The sequence below is a fragment of the Neoarius graeffei genome, chromosome 14 (genome assembly GCF_027579695.1).
Source record: "Neoarius graeffei isolate fNeoGra1 chromosome 14, fNeoGra1.pri, whole genome shotgun sequence".
In the NCBI taxonomy this organism is placed as follows: Eukaryota; Metazoa; Chordata; class Actinopteri; order Siluriformes; family Ariidae; genus Neoarius; species Neoarius graeffei.
Window position 1 is genome coordinate 4,108,734 of NC_083582.1, and position 21,887 is coordinate 4,130,620.

The 21,887-nt window shown below is 46.8% G+C and overlaps 2 protein-coding genes across 3 annotated transcripts in view; both read right to left on the reverse strand.

The window, feature by feature from the left end:
• The window catches only part of LOC132897900 (carbohydrate sulfotransferase 3-like), a 60,672-nt gene that overhangs the window by 16,631 nt on the left and 22,154 nt on the right, over positions 1 to 21,887 (reverse strand). Inside the window, exon 1 of one of the 2 annotated variants that reach the window (XM_060939164.1) lies at positions 19,384 to 19,422. The exons of the other annotated variant lie outside the window; for it this stretch is intronic. The gene's annotated coding sequence lies outside the window, so the exon portion shown is untranslated. Of the gene's footprint in view, positions 1 to 19,383; positions 19,423 to 21,887 lie in introns of those variants that run through there. 2 annotated transcript variants of the gene reach the window in all.
• Positions 1,713 to 4,495, reverse strand: LOC132898653 (zinc finger protein 862-like). The gene is made up of 7 exons (XM_060940370.1): positions 4,144 to 4,495; positions 3,838 to 4,030; positions 3,254 to 3,590; positions 2,882 to 3,133; positions 2,386 to 2,657; positions 2,167 to 2,305; positions 1,713 to 2,071 (listed from the first exon to the last, which is right to left on the reverse strand). The coding sequence occupies exons 1-7, from the start codon at positions 4,343 to 4,345 to the stop codon at positions 1,751 to 1,753; spliced, it is 1,716 nt and encodes a 571-aa protein (XP_060796353.1). The 5' UTR covers positions 4,346 to 4,495; the 3' UTR covers positions 1,713 to 1,750.

Below are 21,887 nucleotides of genomic sequence, written 5' to 3' on the forward strand. Positions count from 1 at the left end.
AATATTACATATCTGTGAGTGGCAAAAGTATGTGAACCTCTAGGATTAGCAGTTCATTTGAAGGTGAAATTAGAGTCAGGTGTTTTCAATCAATGGGATGACAATCAGGTGTGAGTGGGCACCCTGTTTTATTTAAAGAACAGGGATCTATCAAAGTCTGATCTTCACAACACACATTTGTGGAAGTGTATCATGGCACGAACAAAGGAGATTTCTGAGGACCTCAGAAAAAGCATTGTTGATGCTCATCAGGCAGGAAAAGGTTACAAAACCATCTCTAAAGAGTTTGGACTCCACCAATCCACAGTCAGACAGACTGTGTACAAATGGAGGAAATTCAAGACCATTGTTACCCTCCCCAGGAGTGGGCGACCAACAAAGATCACTCCAAGCGCAAGGCGTGTAATAGTCGGCGAGGTCACAAAGGACCCCAGGGTAATTTCTAAGCAACTGAAGGCCTCTCTCACATTGGTTAATGCTGATGTTCATGAGTCCACCATCAGGAGAACACTGAACAAGAATGGTGTGCATTGCAGGGTTGCAAGGAGAAAGCCACTGCTCTCCAAAAAGAACATTGCTGCTCATCTCCAGTTTGCTAAAGATCACGTGGACAAGCCAGAAGTCTATTGGAAAAATGTTTTGTGGATGGATGAGACCAAAATAGAACTTTTTGGTATCAATGAGAAGCATTATTGTGGCAGTTTGTAGGAGTGGGAGGAGCACAGAAGACGGCAGGCCAGAACTGAGTTTCATAACTCATGTTTATTTTGACACTTTCCAGTGGTCTTTTTACACTCTCTCGTGTACACACACATACGCGCGCGCACACATCAGGTGTCTGGTTGGGGAGAGAGCTCTCCCTCTGCTCTTGCTCTCTCCTTAAATAGGGCACAGTCACTGGAGAAGACACACAAACAGACATTAATCAACCTCAGGTGCAGTGATTCTGCCACTTACCTTCCCTGACTCCGCCCTCCGGTCACAGACCGACTCTTGACCACGCCCCCGCTGCCACATACCCCCACCGCCTGACTCAGGCCGGGCAGCTGTCAGGCCTGCAGCCGACTCCCCCTCCCCCCTTGATGGGAGAGGAAGTCTGCCACAAACATCTGCGCCCCCGGCCTATGGATCACCTTGAAGTGAAAGGGTTGGAGTGCCAGATACCAACGGGTGATCCACGCATTGGCATCCTTCATGCGGTGGAGCCACTGAAGGGGTGCGTGGTCTGAACAGAGGGCGAAAGAGCATTCCAGAAGGTAGTACTGGAGGGTGAGGACCGCCCACTTGATCACCAGGCACTCTTTTTCAATGGTGCTGTAGCGCCCCTCATGCACTGACAGCTTCCTACTGATGTACAGCACTGGGCGGTCCTCCCCCTCCACCTCCTGGGACAAAACAGCCCCCAGCCCTCTGTCCGATGCATCCATCTGTAACATAAAAGGGAGAGAAAAGTCAGGGGAGTGTAACAGTGGCCCCCCACACAGTGCAGCCTTCATCTCAGAGAAAGCCCGCTGGCATTGCTCCGTCCACTGGACCAGATCTGGTGCCCCCTTTTTAGTGAGATCAGACCTGTACGCTTAGGTTTTTCACAAGGAGCACTTGTGCTCCTAAATGAAAAAAAATAGGAGCACAGAAAAAAATTTTGGAGCACTACGAATTTCTTAAATGCCATTTTTATTATTATTAAAACATCACTTTTTTACACTTACAGAATTAAATGGGGAAGATGTAATAAGTGTAACAATTCATTTCAATTCAATTCATTCAGACAAATCATTGACCCATAACCTCCCACACCCTCACACACACACACAATGTCCCGTTCCCATATTTTGTAATCTGGCCGCCTGCTACGCTTTGCTGAGTCCATCCAGCGGTCCACAGCAGGGCTTGGATCAAAGTCTTCCAGAGATGGTCCCTCCAGGCTGATTCTCATGAGGTCCTCAGTTGTGCTCACTGCTAGGCAGCTTCGTTTGCTGTTCTTTATTCGGTTTTGTGCGGAGAAACCCCTCTCACACTGGGCAGCTGAAATGGGCAGCACCAGCATCATGTGCACCAACTCCAGTATGTTCTAGGGGGATCAAGATAGGCCTTACTTATCTCATCTATAACCATCAATAATAGGAGGGCACTGCAGCATATAAATGCTCAACAGTGTTTGCTTACCTTATAATCCTCTCTGTATGGCTCCTTGGTAAGCATGGTCTCCCACAGGCCACTGTAGTGCTTGTCTTTGAAGTGTTGACTGACCAAGATCTTCAGTCCCTGCCACTCATTCTGAACAGCTGCCAGGTCACACCCTGATCTATGGAGATTAGCAAATTAGCAAATACCAAAAACATAATTGGTTGCATTATAGTACAGCAGTGCAAAATATATTCTTACCTGCTGACAGGCTCTCTGAAATGCGCCACCAATTCTGCCACATCTTCATCACCAAACGTCAGAAGGCTGGCATGGTCATCAGGCCATGTGTCATGGTTGAAGACTTTGAAGGCCTGTACTGGGGTCCTGACATCAGCCCCATCGTCCAAAAGCCCACCAAACCGGTCTTTCAGTTCAGACACGCAGATGTTGATGGCTGATTCCACATGCTTCTTCAGCTGGGGGTGGGTGAAGTCAGCAAGACATGTGAGATTCCCCTTCAGTGATATTCCCTTTGAGCGAGACAATCACACACAAAATTGTTTTAAGACAGCATCTTTCCAAAATGTTAAAATCCAAAACCTACAGTACACTAATAATAATATAGTGACTGATTCAAACACTTCTGCAGCCATGGCCAGATGCAGGGACTGTAACCAATATGCTGAAGTGTAATGTAAGTTCTGCTCTAAACATATTTCCCTAAAATCCCAACAAACTCATCCTAGTAACACACCTGGAATCTACACTCATCTTCCTCTCCATGCTGAGCAAGCATGGCCTGGATCTTCTCGAGCATGCCTCCTGACTTTGCCCTGGACTTAAATGCTTCCAGTCTGGTCACAGTCTTCTTCAGCTCTGACGTTGCTTGGGGGAGGATCAGGTCTTTTCTCTGCAGGGTCAGGCTAAATGAAGACAGCTCCTCGAAGACGTCAGCGAGAAAATGGCAGAATACACAAAAAAGTGCACTCTCCATCCCTCTCTTTACCTATGTGGTAGTGAGTAGATCAATACAAGTAGGCCCTATGTATTCCTAGCCACTCCCTAATCTGCCAAGCATTAAAGTCTGAAATCAATTTTTTAGTTTCATGTACTGTCTAGGACTCACCTGCTTTGCCCGTCCTTGAATCTCCACTGATCCTGCAACAGCCAGGTGCTCCATGTGCTGCAGAACAATGGAGTACTGGCCATGGCCTGTGGCAAGGTCAGTATCTGTTCCATATCGCAGGAACACTTTGAGGGCTCTGTGGACATGAGGAATCCAGCGTGTCCCCTTGACGGTAGACGGTGTGCAGACCTTCACACCAAGCTCTTGCCCTAGTTGATGGAGCTCTCTCTTGGATTTTCCACTGAAGTGGTAGGTCTTCCACACGAGATGCAGGAGATCGTACACCTGGCACACCATTGGTTCCTTCTTCTGCAGGGTCAGGATTGCCAACTCTAGTCTGTGAAGGCAAAAATAGTTAAAAACAACCTTTTTCTTCCCCTCTGTGTTACAAAAGTAGCTTGTGTGTCTGTGTTGCTGACAAATGTGTGTGCATTCATTACATTATTATCATGCAGGAAAAGAGTCCCGGCAATGGAATAGATAGGTTTTTGTTAACTTCTTGAAGGATGATAGTGATGACCCTAGTTTAGTATACATTATATCTGCGACCACATAATCATAACCATATTTTTTCATTTACAAACCTGTGTGGCATGCAGTGGATGGGGATAATATGCTCCCCTGCCTCTCTTTGGAGGACAGCAATCACTCCTCCACGGTGGCCCATATTCACTGAGGCACCATCTGCCCCAAAGCTGATGAGCTTCGCCAACCACGACCCCCCATTGTCCTCGGGGTAAACTGCACTGAATGCAGCCTTGGTTGCATCCAGAACACCTTGAAGGACAACACAAAAACATGAAAAACAAACAAGAGATTGAGTGAATTATGCATTTATGAAACTGTACAAAAATGAAGGTTTCTTTCTAGCTGCTGGATTGACCACTTACCAATGGCATGGGAGTGTTCAAGAGCCTGTTGGCCAACCAGTAGAGTGACTGGTTTCCCACCCTCCACCAGACGCACATAGACAATCTCGCACTCAGTGTTTGATATGTCAGTGTCTCCATCGATGAGGACTGCAAGGTACTTTGCTGTTCTCAGTTGAGCAGTTAGGCTCTCTTTCAAGAGATCAGCAATTTGTCCAATCATTTCCGCACATCTGTATGAATAAGAACACTGTCGTAAAGTGCTTGTAGTTCATGCAGTCACATAACATGACTGACAATTTGTTCCAAACATTTGTTGCAGCCCTATCATTATACGAAGAATATTAAAATAAACTCTAAAAACTAACATTCAAAATTCTGCATGGTAATAATTCTTAATATAACTTCATAAAAAATACAAAAAATCAAATTAAACACACTGCTGACAACTTAATGCTGATACCTACTAGGGATGGGCAGTCAGAAAAGACACACAATAACCTACAAAATAAAACAGACTACCACTGCTGTGTGCACTTCACCCCGACTGGGCCCGTGGTGGTCATGGCCCAGAGTATCCCTAGCTGGCAACAATGTATAATGCCCGCTGTCAATGGTAACGGGAATTTTCACAGCAGAATCATGCCAGCGTATCACTTCGTAAGTAGAACAGTCAGCCTACACAAACTGTCTATCGTCGTATCGTTAACATAGATGTGGCCAGTCCTTGCACGCAGGTGGGGGAAATTAAGTAGCCTACTAATGCGAACATCGTTTGAATTGAAAAAGTTGAAAACGATCATGACATTGCCTCATAATTAAACTGAAGGCTGAAACGTCAAATAAAATTAATCATAAACTTTTTGTATATGTTTTCTCATGTTCACAAGTAGCCGTATTGTAAGGGGGATAACGTATAGTCCGCGGGCGACAATAGGAAAATATTTCTCTCCGGCGTCGGGATGCTGTTCGTCCTGACGGGAATTTTTTTTCCTATAGGCTAGTCGCCCTTGGACAAAACATTATCCCTTACATAATAATGATCATTATAAAATACAATATTACCTCACGTAGTTGTCGTAAGTTGGGTTCACATCAATGCCATTCTTCTTGTGCAGGGTGATAAGTGGCCCAAATCTCACAAACGGCTCTTCCTCCTTGGCGATGAAGTAGGCAATGTTCATTTTGATCTTGAGCTGTCTCATTGCCTCCATCTCCGAAATCTTCACCTGTCTAACCAGGGCTGCGTCCACCGTCGAGCCTTTGTTCTGTCGAATTAAATAACCGTCTCTGCAGGCGATGTGCCGTTTAGATATGTTGTGTTTCGTGAGACTGTCTTTTTTAAAGTGCTGGTTTCCAGTCACAAATGCCGAATTCCCTGCTTGCTTCTGCCCTTTACAGTATTTGCAGTACATTAGCTCGTTTTCAAAAACTAGCCATGGAAAAAGCTTGACCCAGTCAGCCTGAAACTTGTAAACCTTACTGTTTACACCACTGCCGGTAGTAGCACTACTATCCCTCACTGTTGTCGTATCCATTTCTTCTCTCACGATATCCTCCTCTCCCTCCTCGGATCTCACACGAGTTCTTTGAAAATACGACGATATTTGATTTTGTAACATTTTTAGATTTACGATACTGACGCTGAGTGAACAAATGTAGCACTTTCCCCTGAGACGATGAAAAGGTTAGAACGTTGAGAGTCTTTGCTTTCCCGCCGCTCAACAGAAATGCGAGGCGTCATCGCACATCAAGACGTGTTCCAACAGTTCTGATTGATAGGGTATGAAAACTAGAAATAAGACCACACTTTGTTTGTTATTATTTTAGGGGCAAAATGCGAATGAAATGGCTGAAATCGGTTCTCGCACGTGTGCTCCCATTCTGTTTTTCCTACTCGCACCAATCTATTTTTAGTCGCATATGCGAGTAAAATGGTCGCACTGTACAGCCTTGGAGATCAGTCAGCGGGCTGGTGACATCCGAATAATTAGGTATAAACCTACGATAGTAGCCAGCCAGCCCCAGGAACCGTCTCACCCCCTTTTTGGTCTTGGGCTTTGGTCAGGCCGCAATTGCTGCTGTCTTGTTAATTTGGGGATGCACCTGCCCGTTGCCCAAGTGGAAGCCCAGATACCGTACTTCCACCCATCCAATCGCACATTTCTTCGGGTTGGCTGTGAGACCCGCTCCCCTCAGTGACCTAAGGATGGCCCTCAGATGTTGTACGTGCCGCGGCCAGTCATTACTATAGATAATGATGTCATCCAAGTATGCGGCCGTGTAGGTGGTGTGGGGGCGGAGGACCCTATCCAGTCACTTTGGGACTCCTCGACGATGCCCATTTCGAGCATGGCCTCGAGTTCTTCCTGAACCACTTTTTTCTTGTGTTCGGGTAGCCTGTAAGGGTGGCTGCGCATTACCACCCCCGGGGGCGTCTCAATGTGGTGCTCTATGAGGTCAGTGTGGCTGGGCAGGGGCGAGAACACGTCTGAAAACTCGGTCTGCAACTGGGCAACCTCCGCAAGTTGGGTCGGGGAGAGGTGGTCTCCACAGGGGACCGGAGAGGTACGCGATGCCAGTGTTCCTTTTTGAACCTCCAGCCCCAGCTCCGCCTTCTCCAGAACCACTGACACCAACGCCATGGGGACCTCCTTGTTCCAGAGTTTGAGTAGATTGAGGTGGTAAATCTGTAGCACCCCACCCCTGTCCGTTCGCCTCACCTCATAGTCGACATCCCCGACTCGCCATGTGACCTCAAAGGGTCCTTGCCACTTGGCAATTAAATTGGAGCTCGATGTGGGCAACAGTACGAGTACTTTATCTCCCAGTGCGAACTCTCTAAGGCACGTACCCTTGTCGTACAGGCGGGTTTGCCATTCTTGAGCCTGCCGCAAATTCTCCTGGGTTAGGTGGGTGAGTATGTCGAGTTTTGCGCGCAGGTCAATAACGTATTGAATCTCATTTTTACTTGGCGAAGGTCCCTCCTCCCAATTTTCTTGCAGCACATCTAAAATGCCGCGCGCCTTACGCCCATATAATAATTTGAATGGAGAGAACCCCGGGGAGCCTGGTGGGACCTCTCGCACTGCAAATAACAAGGGTTCGAGCCATTTATCCCAATTATGTGCATCCTCGCTTACGAATTTCTTAATTATATTTTTGAGGGTGTGATTGAATCGTTCGACTAAACCGTCCATTTGTGGGTGATAAACGCTGGTGCAGGTCGGCTTAATTCCTAATAACCCATACAGTTCGTTCAGTTTTCGTGACATAAACGAGGTGCCTTGATCAGACAGAATCTCTTTGGGGATTCCAACTTGGGAGATGACGCGGAAGAGCTCTTCCGCAATACTGCGTGCTGAGATATTGCGAATAGGCATTGCTTCCAGGTATTGCATTGCATAGTCCAATAGAACTAATATAAAGCGATACCCTTGTGTTGACCGATCTAATGGCCCGACGAGATCCATCCCAAACCTTTTGAACATAGTCTTGATTAATGGGAGAGGGCGCAAAGGTGCTTTTGGAACTGCCGCTGGATTTACTAACTGGCATTCGCAGCATGCTGTACACCACTTACGGACATCACCGCGAATCCCTGGCCAATAGAACCGGGCCATTATTTGGGCTGGTGTTTTATCCTGCCCTAAGTGTCCAGCCATGGGATTAAAGTGAGCCGCCTGGAATACCAATTCCCGGCGGCTTTTTGGAATCAAAAGCTGTGTGATTTGTTCTTGAGTCTGAGTGTCCTTCGTCATTTGGTATAATCTGTCCCCACATTGCCTCGTTTTTCACCAGGCTTTGGTGGATTGAGGTCTGATTACAGCCGGAGTCCACCAACGCCTGATATGTATCCCCTTGGACACTCACCGGAATGCGATAGGCTCCGGCACGATCGAGGGTGGCTCCTGGCGTGTTGGGGACCTGAACCACCGCGCCCACCTCCATTGTCGAGCTCTGCTGTTGGAGGTGGCCCGGCTCCCCGCAGCGCCAGCAAACCGGCTCGGGCTTCGTCTCTGCACTGGCGGTCTGGGGCTCACTCACCTGAGGGGGGGAAGAGACAGACATAGAAGGGAGAGACGGGAGGGCACTGCGGGTGCGGCGGGCCGGCTGGGGTGATGCCAGCCCCCGCCTCCGCGGTGGGGGAACGGGGCGAGGACGAGACACAGGAGGGGGGAGAGAGAGAGGAGAGGGAAGAAGAGGTTGTCTGCTGTCCTGCCATCGGGACAGCCACCAAATGGTCCTCCCCCAGCTCGATGGCCTGATCCAGCGATGCCGGGCGGTGGCACTGGACCCACTTTGCGGTTCCTGCCGGTAGGCAAGCGATGAACTGCTCCAGTACCACCTGATCGATGATTCCATCGGCATTGCGGTTGTTGGCCCTCAACCACCGCCAGCAGGCATCCCGGAGTTGCTGGCCAAACATGAACTGCCAGCTGACTTCCTCCAAGCGCAGAGCACAGAAGCGCTGTCGCTGCTGTTCAGGGGTGCGCCCCACACGCTGGAGGACGGCCCGGCGGAGGTCCGCATAGACCAGCCAGCGGTCGGCAGGGAGCTGTAGCGCGGCCAGCTGCGCCTCACCTGTTAGCAGGGGGAGGAGGCGTGCCACACTCTGTTCCACCGGCCAGCCCGAGGCCTTTGCTACCTGCTCGAAGAGCATGAGGAAGGCCTCGGGGTCGTCATTTGGGCCCATCTTCATTAGGGTGAGGGGGGAAGGGCCCGCAGCAGTGGAGGTGGTGGACCCCGCCGATGCGAGGAGGTGCCAGAACACCTGTCAATCTTCCTGCTCTGCCAACACCAGGGCCTCAAACCGTTGCTCTTGCTCCTTCTGGAGGGCAACTAGTGCCTGGTGCTGGCTCTGCTGGGCCGTGGCGAGGGCGTGGACCAGGTCGGCCAAAAAGGAGGACTCCATGGGGCTGCTCTTCTTCTGCGCTCCAGTCCCGGGTATCGGCACCACTGTGGCAGTTTCTAGGAGTGGGAGGAGCACAGAAGACAGCAGGCCAGAACTGAGTTTCGTAACTCGTGTTTATTTTGACACTTCAGTGGTCTTTTTACACTCTCTCGTGTACACACACACACACACACACACACACACACACACACACATCAGATGTCTGGTTGGGGAGACAGCGCTCCCTCTGCTCTCGCTCTCTCCTTAAATAGGGCACGGTCACTGGGGAAGACACACAAACACACGTTAATCAACCTCAGGTGCAGTGATTCTGCCACTTACCTTCCCTGACTCCGCCCTCCGGTCACAGACCAACGCTTGACCACGCCCTCACTGCCACAGTTATGTTTGGAAAAAGGAAAACACTGCATTCCAGCATAAGAACCTTATCCCATCTGTGAAACATGGTGGTGGTCTTATCATGGTTTGGGCCTGTTTTGCTGCATCTGGGCCAGGACGGCTTGCCATCATATGGAATTAATTTTGTGCCAAAAGATTCCATAGAAACCCACCAACATCCCAGAGTTGAAGCTGTTCTGTCTGGAGGAATGGGCTAAAATTCCTTCAAGTTGGTGTGCAGGACTGATCAACAGTTACTGGAAATGTTTAGTTGCAGTTATTGCTGCACAAAGGGGTCACACCAGATACTGAAAGTAAAGGTTCACATACTTTTGCCACACAGCGATATGTAATATTGGATCATTTTCCTCAATGCATAAATGACTGAGTATAATATTTTTCTCTCATTTGTTTAACTGGGTTCTCTTTATCTACTTTTAGGACTTGTGTGAAAATCTGATGATGTTTTAGGTCATATTTATGCAGAAATATAGAAAATTCTAAAGGGTTCACAAACTTTCAAGCACCACTGTAAGCTCCCCTCACAAACACACCTTTGCAAAGTATCATTCTGCTATCAGTTCATGCCAAGCCTTGTGTCTTTCTGACTAACTACTTCATTTCTGACCCTTGCTACTTTCTTCTCGTTTCTCGCTTTGTCTTTCCTACATTACATTGTTTGCTGATCGCCTGACTCTCGCTAGTTTACTGACACGGACTCAGTCTCTCGATTTGGCTTTGTTGACTTTCTATAATATGTCTTTCTCCACGCATACCATACATCTGTAAGTGCCTGCATTCTCACAGGATACTTCGCCAACATGGATGTAGCGGAGGATTCCAAACAGACTGCTTTAAATGCACAGGGGCGTTCGCTAGGAGAACATCAGCAGATGCTCGCCGATCTCAACACCCGGATGTCACAGCTCACAACCGTGATGTCGCAGGCCCTCCTAGCATGCTCCAAGTCTCCTCAAAGTCCAGTGTTGCAACTCCAAACTCCAGAGAAGTTCTCTGGAGATGTCATTGCATGTAAAGGTTTCCTATTACAATGTTCTATGTATTTCGCCACCATCCCAAACCTATCAGATGAGCATAAGATCGCTAAATTTCTGTCTTTTCTCACTGGCAAAGCGCTCCGCTGGGTTACTGCAATCTGGAACAAGGGTGGTGAGCAAACCAAGTCCTACGAATGGACCATTTGCCAAGGTCCTTTTGCCATGGTCTCCATCCTGAGATCATTAATGAACTGGCTTGTAGAGATGAGAACCTTTCTCTCGTCTCCCTTATAGATTTATCTATCTGTCTCAAACAATTGTTAAAGCACCGACCCTCCATTCATGATTGTGCCAGGACTGCTCCCCCGTCAGAGGACAGCGCACCCATGGAGGTCTCTCGCACTAGGTTAACACATGCTGAGCATGCTAGACGACACAAGGAGGAGTTGTGTTTCTACTGTGGGAGCGCTGAACATTACATCCGGAACTGTCCGATCGGACCAGCCCGTGAGAACCCAGCCGAGAAACCCATACAATCTACAAGTCCAGTAAGAAAGCTCTCCTCAAAGTCTTTCCAGTTACCAGTGCTACTAAAAGTTACATCCTCCATTCACACCTGATCTGCTTTCATCGATTCAGGGGCAGAGGGGAACTTGAATAATAAAGCCATCGTGCAGAAGTTCAACCTGCCCATCACCCCACTGCACAGAACACTCAGCATTCGGACCATCAATGGAGGACCCATAGGTGACGGGCTGGTCACCTCCCACACCCAACCTGTGCAGATCCAGGTCAAGGCATTACACAAAGAGCTCATATCCCTCTACGTTACAACTACCGTTAACCATGATATTATCCTCGGATATGCCTGGCTGCAACTCCACAACCCTCTCATTTCTTGGCAAAACAAGGAAATTCTCCAGTGGTCACCCACGTGTTTCCAGAGCTGTCTTTCTCATCCTCAGGTCCAGGTATCCTCCACCTCTGTAGAGAGTCCTCAACCTGACTCCATGGACAACGTTCCTGACTGCTATCAGGACCTCTCTGAAGTCTTCAGCAAGGGGAAGGCCTGCGGGCTACCTCTGCACAGGCCTTATGATTGCACCATAGACTAACTACCTGGTATGTCTCCACCCCTCGGTCAGATTTATCCCTTGTCCCAAAAGGAACATGCTGCCATGAAGGATTACATTTAGGAGGCCCTCAAACAGGGATACATTCATCCATCCAAATCTCCCGCATCAGCTGGTTTCTTTTTTGTGGAGACACGTGGAGGCGGACTGAGGCCCTGCCTAGATTACAGAGGTCTAAACCAGGTCAGTGTGAAGTATCCTTATCCTCTTCCCTTCATTCCAGCATCTCTGGAACAACTACGGACCGCTTAAATATTCTCCAAACTAGACCTGCACAATGCACACAATCTGATCCGGATCAAGAAGGGTGACAAGTGGAGGACTGCTTGTAGCACCACTGCTGGACACTTCGAATACTAGGTCATGCCTTATGGCCTTTCTTCAGATCCCAGCATGTTCCAATGTTTCGTCAATGACATGCTACAGGACATGCTGGGCAAATATGTCATCGCGTACATTGATGATATCCTGATATACTCCTCAAATATCCATCTTCACCAGGTACACGTCAGGGCAGTCCTCAGGCAACTACAGGAAAACAACCTCTACGTGAAGGCTGAGAAATGTGAGTTCCATCAAAGCAGGATCTCCTTCCTGGGCTACATCATCAGCGCCAGTGGAGTAAGCATGGACTCATCCAAGGACTCAGCCGTAACATCCTGGCCAACACCCAGATCGATCAAAGATCTTCAGTGCTTCCTAGGCTTTGCAAACTTCTACCTCCAGTTCATCCCAAACTTCAGCACTCTGGCAGGCCTTCTAACCATGCTGCTGAAGAAAGGTCCCAAGAGCCTATGCTGGAACCCAGCTGTAGAAGAAGCCTTCAACTGACTAAAGCAAGCCTTCACGTCAGCTCTCCGGAGGATTTATCAAAGATAAAATCCAGTGTAAAATTGCTTGGGTGCAGTGATGCAATACATCTATAATCTATGCTAAATCTATAATAATAATAATAATAATAATAATACATTTTTCATGATTAGTTGGGGCGGCACTGTGGTGTAGTGGTTAACACTGTCGCCTCACAGCAAGAAGGTCCGGGTTTGAGCCCCATGGCCGGCGAGGGCCTTTCTGTGTGGAGTTTGCATGTTCTCCCCGTGTCCGCGTGGGTTTCCTCCGGGTGCTCCGGTTTCCCCCACAGTCCAAAAACATGCAGGTTAGGTTAACTGGTGACTCTAAATTGACCGTAGGTGTGAATGTGAGTGTGAATGGTTGTCTGTGTCTATGTGTCAGCCCTGTGATGACCTGGCGACTTGTCCAGGGTGAACCCCGCCTTTCACCCGTAGTCAGCTGGGATAGGCTCCAGCTTGCCTGCAACTCTGTAGAACAGGATAAAGCGGCTAGAGATAATGAGATGATTAGTTAGCCTGATCTCATTTGCGCAAGTCTAACTGACTCGGCTCGTTATTATCAAAGAATTATTTGTTCTTTTCCGTTATATATGATAGTCATCTCTACTACTCAGATTGTGGCCTTGTAGCAGTGTTGTAGCTTACGTGCCCCAGTGAGTCCAAGAGCTCATGTCAGTGGGGTCCCTATGGACCCCCAGCAGGTTCAGCCTTACCGGATTTGGTTTTGAGGGAGAGGACTGACAAACAACAGTCCACCCACTTCTCTCCAGACACACACCTGGTGATATGTGTCTCTCTGTGAGTCCACTGCACTCTATGTATTCCTGGAAGAAGGATGCAAGTATGGAAGATGGGCAGCCTACTTGCTAGCAGTGACTCTCTTAACCCGCTGAAGGCTCTTCAATAATGACATCACTACAGCGTTGAGTGAATGGGAAGCATCACCACAAGAATGGGTGAGGGTAAAGCCTACAGGATCCCTCACACCTGAAAATTCTAGATAACGTCGCAAATACATGTCTCAGCTCAAGACAGCATGGTGGTGTAGTGGTTAGCACTATTGCCTCATAGCAAGAAGGTTCTGAGTTTGAGCCCAGCGACTGATGGGGCCTTTCTGTGTGGAGTTTGGATGTTCTCCCCGTGTCTGTGTGGGTTTCCTCTGGGTGCTCTGGTTTCCCCTACAGTCTAAAGACATGCAGTTAGGTTGACTGGCTACTCTAAATTGCCGAAAGGTACCTGAGCATGAGTAGTATGGCTGCCACCAGCAGCGCCTTTGTATGCCTTCAACTCAGACATGTTGAGCTGTGTCCTTTTGGCGATGTCCTATTCGGCTGTAAGAAAGCATGATTCCAGCGTTATTGAATTCATGGAAATATAACGTAAGAATGCGAGCTTGCTAATGGGAGCAGATCACATGAAAAGTTGGAAGGACTGTATCCCATGCAGCTTTGATCTCAAGGAAAATGACTAATACAAGCTTACGTCCTACCTGTAGACACTACACTGCGAACGGCAACCACCTGTGTGAAAATAGACTTAAATGGCACATGGAGGAAAAACATTACAGACACCACAGAAGAGTCACCCATCGTTAGCCGTGACGGGGACCATAAGGAGTAAGGAAGGATTTTCATCTACGAAGAAAATCATACAGCATAAGGCTCATTCTATAATTGCCAATACAGTTCAAGTGTTGATTCTGTTAGTCATTCATCAACTCTGTTATCATTAAACTGGGCAATCTGTTAACAGACTCGACAATAACAGAGTTGACCTGTCCACCATTTTGTGTCTTAACTCCACACATTAACCTCAAACTAGCTGCCACATGGCATGTATAAAAACAAAATTTTATGGATTTTAATCATATTATTGTTTGTAAAAAATGAGTGAGAGATTCATTCCAATATCACGATAACAGAGTTGACAAATAATTAATCTACTGTTGATGTAAAATCCTCAACATTTTGTTCAAATTAATGATTGAAGAAACAGAACACTCTCTCCCTCACTGCCTTTCTGAAGTTTCCTGCCAGAGGAAGTGACATCACTCAGTGCAGGTGCCATGCGTATTATTAAAAGCCTTTGTGGATTTTATGCGGTTTTATTACAGAGTTAACAGAGTTGACAAGAATGTTGGGATAGATAAAAAATATATATTTTTATTACTGAAATGTCACATGATACAGAAAATAGACTTTCTCTGCAGTTGATTTTATAACAGTGAATAGAATAAGCCCAGTGGCAGACTGGGGTGGTGGTCCCTCTTTTTAAGAAAGGGGACCGGAGAGTGTGCCCCAATTATAGGGGAATCACACTTCTCAGCCTCCCAGGGAAGGTTTACTCCAGGGTACTGGAGAGGAGAATTCGACCAATAGTCGAACCTCGGATCCAGGAGGAACAATGCGGTTTTCGTCCTGGTCGCGGAACACTGGACCAGCTCTATACCCTTCATAGGGTGCTCGAGGGTTCATGGGAGTTTGCCCAACCAGTCCACATGTGCTTTGTGGATCTGGAGAAGGCATTCGACCGTGTCCCCCGTAGTATTCTGTGGGGGGTGCTTCGGGAGTATGGGGTTCGGGGCTCTTTGCTAAGGGCTGTCCGGTCCCTGTACGAACGGAGCAGGAGTCTGGTTCGCATTGCCGGCAGTAAGTCAGACCTGTTCCCAGTGCATGTTGGACTCCGTCAGGGCTGCCCTTTGTCACCGGTTCTGTTCATAATTTTTATGGACAGAATTTCTAGGCGCAGCCAGGGGCCAGAAGGAATCCTGTTTGGGAACCACAGGATTTCATCTCTGCTTTTTGCGGATGATGTTGTCCTGTTGGCTTCTTCAAACCAGGACCTTCAGCATGCACTGGGGCGGTTTGCAGTCGAGTGTGAAGCGGCTGGGATGAGAATCAGCACCTCCAAGTCCGAGGCCATGGTTCTCGACCGGAAAAGGGTGGCTTGCCCTCTCCAGGTTGGTGGAGAAGTTCTGCCTCAAGTGGAGGAGTTTAAGTATCTCGGGATCTTGTTCACGAGTGAGGGAAGGATGGAGCGTGAGATCGACAGGCGGATCGGTGCAGCCTCCGCAGTGATGCGGTCGCTTTACCGGTCCGTTGTGGTGAAGAAGGAGCTGAGCCAAAAGGCGAAGCTCTCAATTTACCGGTCGATCTACGTTCCGACTCTCACCTATGGTCATGAGCTTTGGGTAATGACCGAAAGGACAAGATCGCGGATACAAGCGGCCGAAATGAGTTTCCTTCGCAGGGTGGCTGGGCGCTCCCTTAGAGATAGGGTGAGAAGCACAGTCACTCGGGAGGAGCTCGGAGTAGAGCCGCTGCTGCTCCACATCGAGAGGAATCAGCTGAGGTGGCTCGGGCATCTTTTTCGGATGCCTCCTGGACGCCTCCCTGGGGAGGTGTTCCAGGCATGTCCCCCCGGGAGGAGGCCCCGGGGAAGACCCAGGACACGCTGGAGGGACTATGTCTCTCGGCTGGCCTGGGAACGCCTCGGTGTTCTTCCCGAGGAGCTGGCCGAGGTGTCTGGGGAAAGGGAAGTTTGGGCTTCCCTGCTTAGACTGCTGCCTCCGCGACCCGGTCCCGGATAAAGCGGAAGAAGACGAGACGAGACGAGAATAGAATAAGCCCCCAAAAAACAGACTGTTAGACTGAATCACTTCCGGTTTATAGGAGTTGAATGGATGAATCAGGAGTCGAAGACAGCCAATAAGGTGGGGGTCGTTCATTTAATGTTTTATGGATAAAATGGGTCAAAAATGTACATCGAGCATCGCTATTGGGGAAAGTTTGTCATAATTTTCTTTACTGTTCAAAACTGATTCAATAAAAATTTCTTTTGTGGAAAATAACAAAAGGTTTATCTCGAAGATGCGAAATGTATCCCGAATTCTAGAATGACCCGTAAACATGACTTCAACATCTCCCATCATATCATCATAGATAGCAAGGGGTCAAAAATCATAAAAGGCACGGCTAAGCTGTAAATATTGGCAGTTGTGTTAATAACAGTGCAGACTAATCTCGGTGATATCAGTTATATTCCTGCTCACAGACTAAACACACAGAAAACTAGACACTTATAGTCACCACTGAAGCAGCTGTTTGGTTTGATGTGTTTTGTTTTTGTTTTTTTTTATTAATGATATGTTTAAGGTTTCCACACTGTGGTTCTGTCCGCACTGTTATTTACAGCTCTGTGGATTCATCCTGATTACCCAGCATGCACTGGGGCAACCGGAGAGACTCTCAGTAAGATACTCATCTCATCTCATTATCTCTAGCCGCTTTATCCTTCTACAGGGTCGCAGGCGAGCTGGATCCTATCCCAGCTGACTACGGGCGAAAGGCGGGGTACACCCTGGACAAGTCGCCAGGTCATCACAGGGCTGACACATAGACACAGACAACCATTCACACTCACATTCACACTTACGCTCAATTTAGAGTCACCAGTTAACCTAACCTGCATGTCTTTGGACTGTGGGGGAAACCGGAGCACCCGGAGGAAACCCACGCGGACACGGGGAGAACATGCAAACTCCACACAGAAAGGCCCTCGCTGGCCACGGGGCTCGAACCCGAACCTTCTTGCTGTGACGCGACAGCGCTAACCACTACACCACCGTGCCGCCCTCAGTAAGATACTGAATAACAAAATGGAAAATGAAACGTCGTCAATGAGCCGAAACGATGCAGGTTCGGTGTGTGATGTTTGCTAACGTAGAGGCTGATGTTGCTAACAGGCTATTGAAACATACAGCCACCAGATTAGCAGGAAACATAAAAACACACTGTAGCATGTAAACGTTACGCAAACATGATGCTAAACTGGAGATTTTGGTGCTTTTCTGACTTGCTAAATACAGTCTTGTAAACAAATCTCCCACACCCTGGATTTTATTTGGTGTCATGACTGAGTCACAGTGTTTAACCGTACAGCTTCTTTGCTGGAACTATAATTGTAAAATGCTTTTTTTTTTTTTGATGCAGTGTGTTGCATTTTTCTCACCATCTCTCTCTCTCTCTCTCTCTCTCCTCCAGCTTAGTCTTTCTCAAAATATCTTTCTGGAGCCCTGTTCAGACAGGATTAGTTTCCAATGTGGAGGTGTGTTTTGTAATTATTCCTGGAGTATCTCTGGAATTCGGGGCGGCACGGTGGTGTAGTGGTTAGCGCTGTCGCCTCACAGCAAGAAGGTCCGGGTTCGAGCCCCGGGGCCGGCGAGGGCCTTTCTGTGTGGAGTTTGCATGTTCTCCCCGTGTCCGTGTGGGTTTCCTCCGGGTGCTCCAGTTTCCCCCACAGTCCAAAGACATGCAGGTTAGGTTAACTGGTGACTCTAAATTGACCGTAGGTGTGAATGGTTGTCTGTGTCTATGTGTCAGCCCTGTGATGACCTGGCAACTTGTCCAGGGTGTACCCCGCCTTTCGCCCGTAGTCAGCTGGGATAGGCTCCAGCTTGCCTGTGACACTGTCGAAGGATAAAGCGGCTAGAGATAATGAGATGAGATGAGATGAGATCTCTGGAATTGTTTGTAGTAGTCTGGAAAGATCTTATCGTCTTTTCTCTCCTGTAAAATCCACAGTAGAAATAACTCGCCTGAACTGACAGTTTGTTGGTAAAGATTGTGTTTTATCCTGCAGGGAAAAGAGCTTTAGTGTTTCTTCTTCAGTTTGTGAAACCAGAAGTTAAAAACAAAGCAGAACAATAAAATAAATGAAGTTTAAAAGGGCATGTCACTGAAGAAGAGACACTGTTTAGGAGTTTTAGGGAAGTTACTGAGTTCCTACGGACATGTTATGGTCATGTGACCTACGAATGATCAAATGTGGCCACGCCCCCTGTAACAAGTGCTTATACTGAGATCAGAAAAATCAGTATTAAAGTGAAGTGTGTGTCATACATATGTGTTCATGGTGAAGACACGCCCATCTCTGTGATTTATACACACACACACACACACACACACACACACACATCTGGAAAATGAATCCTACAGGAAGAACAATTAAAGAATAACTAAGGATGTGCAAAAAGAGCCTTATAAAACGTTCATAAAATGTTATTTTATTTCTGTCTGTCTCTCTCTCCCTCCATCTCTCTCTCTTCAGATAAACATTTTATATGACGTTTAGAAATATTTAGAAATATTTTTTCCTTTACTTCTTATCTACAGCCTGTGTTGTTCTCTCTCTCTGTCTGTCTCTCTCTCCCTCTGTCTCTCTCTCTCTGTCTCTCTCTCTCTCTCTCTCTCTGTCTCTGTTTCTCTCTGTCTCTCTCTCTGTCTCTCTCTCCCTCCCTCCCTCCCTCCCTCCCTCTCTGTCTCTCTTTCTCTCTCTCCCTCTGTCTCTCTCTCTCTCTCTCCCTCTCTCTCTCTCTCTCCAGATGAACATTTTACAGCTCCTTGAAGAAGTCCCATAAAAACACTTCAGTAGACTCTTCATACAGACACTAAGGAAAATAAACCATTACACACACACACACACACACACACACACCAGTTAGAGCTTGCAAAATGAACCAAATGCTGTTGTGTGTTGTAAAAAACAATATATAACAATAAAATGAAATGAAAGTAGATGGCTTAATGTGTGTGTGTGCGTGCGCACAGGTGTGTATAATGATATGATGTGGAGTGTAGATGGGTGGAGACAAGCGCTCTGGCGAGAGATGAAAAAAGAGGCTCAAACTCTGTGGAAAGTGGTTAGCATGTTCTATATTTACAGGAGACCATACACACACACACACACACACACACGCGCCAACTTCAGCACATGTGAACATCTCCAGTACCACGTTTAGTATTTATAACTGAGAGACGTGAGAACAGACCACATGTTAATATGCTTCATGTTGACTAATTAACACGAGGAAGTGAAGAACACATAACATTAATACAGTCCATATGTAGTGAAAATTCATTATGTCTGATAATTATAATTATTCTTTTAAGTTCGTTTCTTAAGACACGTATTTTAAAGTATGTTACCTCGCTTGTTGACAGTTTCGGCGAACACTTCCACCTTCTTCAAAACAGTCACCAGATGTCGAGTGGTGACGGGCCTTATCAGCTGATGTTACTCTATGGAGGCGTGAACGTCCCGCCCAATTTGACAGGTAGTCCACGCCTCCTGCTGTCAGGTCGCTGGCCCAGGACGGCGCTCCAGGTGTGTGACAGCGCGTACGCTCCCTCATCCCGGTTCATCGTCCTCTGCGCCCGCTTACGTATCTCCACTGCCTCCAAAATCCAACGCTGGAATCTATTCTCTTCAGCGTGAATGACTCTGGCCTCTTCCCAATTCATTATATGATTTTGTCGTTTGCAGTGGTCTGAAATGGCTGATTTTAAGTTTTCTTGGTTTGCTTTTTCTTTTTCGGATCTTGTGAGTCTTTTTGTTGTTTCTTTTTCACATTCTAATTGGTGTTCTTTCCTGCGAGTGTGGAAGCATCTGCCTGTTTCACCAATATAGACTTTATTGCATGAACGGCAAGGGATTTCATATATGACATTGCATTTATTGTCCAGTTGTATTTTATCTTTGGGGTGAACTAGCAGCTGTCGGAGGTTCTTGTATGGTTTGACCGGGGTGTCGATGTGGTATTTCCTCATGGATCGTTGGATGCGTTCTGTAACTCCTTTTATGTATGGTAATGTGACAAAGCCCCAGTTTGTTTTTTCTGTGTTTTTTCTTGTTTGTTTGTTTCTTTCCTTTTTTTGTGTCTGTGATTTTCCTTTTCGAATTGCCCACGGTGGATATTGGCAGTTTTTTAATGCCTGTTGGATGTGTTGTTCCTCCTCCTGTCTGTCTTTCTCCTCCGTGATGTTCTGTGTTCAGTCGTATAGTGTTCTGATTACTGACATTTTGTGTGCGATGGGATGTTCAGATGTCCAGAGAAGATATTGGTCGGTATGTGTAGGTTTTCTGTATGTTGTAATTCTGATGTTCCCTTCTTCTGTGTGGTGTATTTTTAGGTCCAGAAATGCTATTGTCTTGTCCGTTTCCTCTTCGTGTGTGAATTTGATGTTGCCTGTCTTGTCTATGGAGTTTAGATGATCCGTGAATTGTTGTGTGTGACCTGTTTTGGTTATTTCAAGAATGTCATCAACGTATCTTTTCCAGAAGATAGGTTTGCAGTCATCCAGTGCTGTTTCTATGGCTCGGGTTTCCAGATCCTCCATAAAAAAGTTGCATAGAGTGGCAGATAGCGGGTCCCCCATTGCAAATCCCTCTTTTTGTCTGTATATTGTACCTCTGTATTGGAAATATGTGGACGTGGAAATGAAATGTAATAGTTTTGTTATGTCCTGTGCTGTAAGTTTTGTACGTTTTTTCAGGGTTCTGTCTGCTTTTAACCGGTTTTCTACTATGTTAAGAGTGTTTGTGACCGGTGTTTTTGTAAAGAGGGATATGACGTCATGTGATACAAAGATTTCATCCTTTTTTATCTTGATTTCCTTTAGTTCTTTCGCCAGTTGTTTTGAGTTTTTGCAGTGGTATTCCGTGAGTCCGAGGAGTGGTTTAATTATGTCTGCCAGTGTCTTGGAAAGGTTGTAAGTAACTGATCCTATACTGTCTACTATGGGTCTTAGTGGTGCTCCGGGTTTATGAATTTTCGGTGTGCCGTATATCCGGGGGGTGATGTCTGCTGTGGGGATGAGGTGGTTGTATGTTTGTTTATCAATTTTGTTGTCATCCATTAACGGTTTGAGTAATAGTTTGTCTTTTTTTCTTTTCCTCCGTCGGGTCTTTTTTGAGTATTTCATATGTGTTTGGGTCCGTGAGCATTTCATTCATTTGTTTTTCATATTGATTAGTGTCCATGATAACCGTGGTCCTCCCTTTATCAGCCGGTAGTATTGTTATTTTCTTGTTCTTTGTGAGTGTTCTGATGGCTTCCATTTCCTGTTTAGTTGTGTTTCTGGGTGGCACTTTAGCTGAGGTGAGGATGCCTGCTATTTCGTTCCTTAATGCGGCTTTCTGTCCTTGGTCCTGTAACATGTTGCATGCTAGTTCCGTAGCCAGTATGAATTCTTCATTTGGGATTTTATTTGGTGTGATGGCATAGTTTAGTCCCCGTGAGAGTATAGTGCGTTCTGCTGTTGTTAGTGTGTGTTTAGACAGGTTGCATATCCATTTTTCATTTATTTGTTTGTCCTTGCATTTATTTTGTTTCTTTTTGATAAGCCTATTTAGTTTTTTAATATGGCGTGTTTTTGTTTTTGAAAATTCTTGTTCTTGTATTGCATTTAGATGTTCTTCCATACTTTTTTCCATGTCACTGCTGAGTTTGAACCGGAGTTTGAAATCTTGTGTTCTTTGTGTTATTTCTGTATTTAAATTGTTGATTTTGTTTGTCGTGCATCTAATTCTTTCTCTTACCAGAGTCATTCGCGCTCTTTCGATGGTCCTTTCCGCGTTTTTTGTTGGTATTGGATTTTTTATGTAGAGGCTTGCTGGAATGACGCCTTCGTCCCGGCAGCAGAGATTGAAG

What these genes read in the sequence shown, in the direction of transcription:
- LOC132898653 (XM_060940370.1), bottom strand. Translation starts at nt 4,345, where the DNA reads ATGATTGGACAAATTGCTGATCTCTTGAAAGAGAGCCTAACTGCTCAA. An exon ending in TGAACACTCCCATGCCATTG is followed by an intron (nt 4,031 to 4,143) that starts GTAAGTGGTCAA and finishes TTGTCCTTCAAG; the next exon opens with GTGTTCTGGATGCAACCAAG. An exon ending in TTCAAGGACGGGCAAAGCAG is followed by an intron (nt 3,134 to 3,253) that starts GTGAGTCCTAGA and finishes ACTACCACATAG; the next exon opens with GTAAAGAGAGGGATGGAGAG.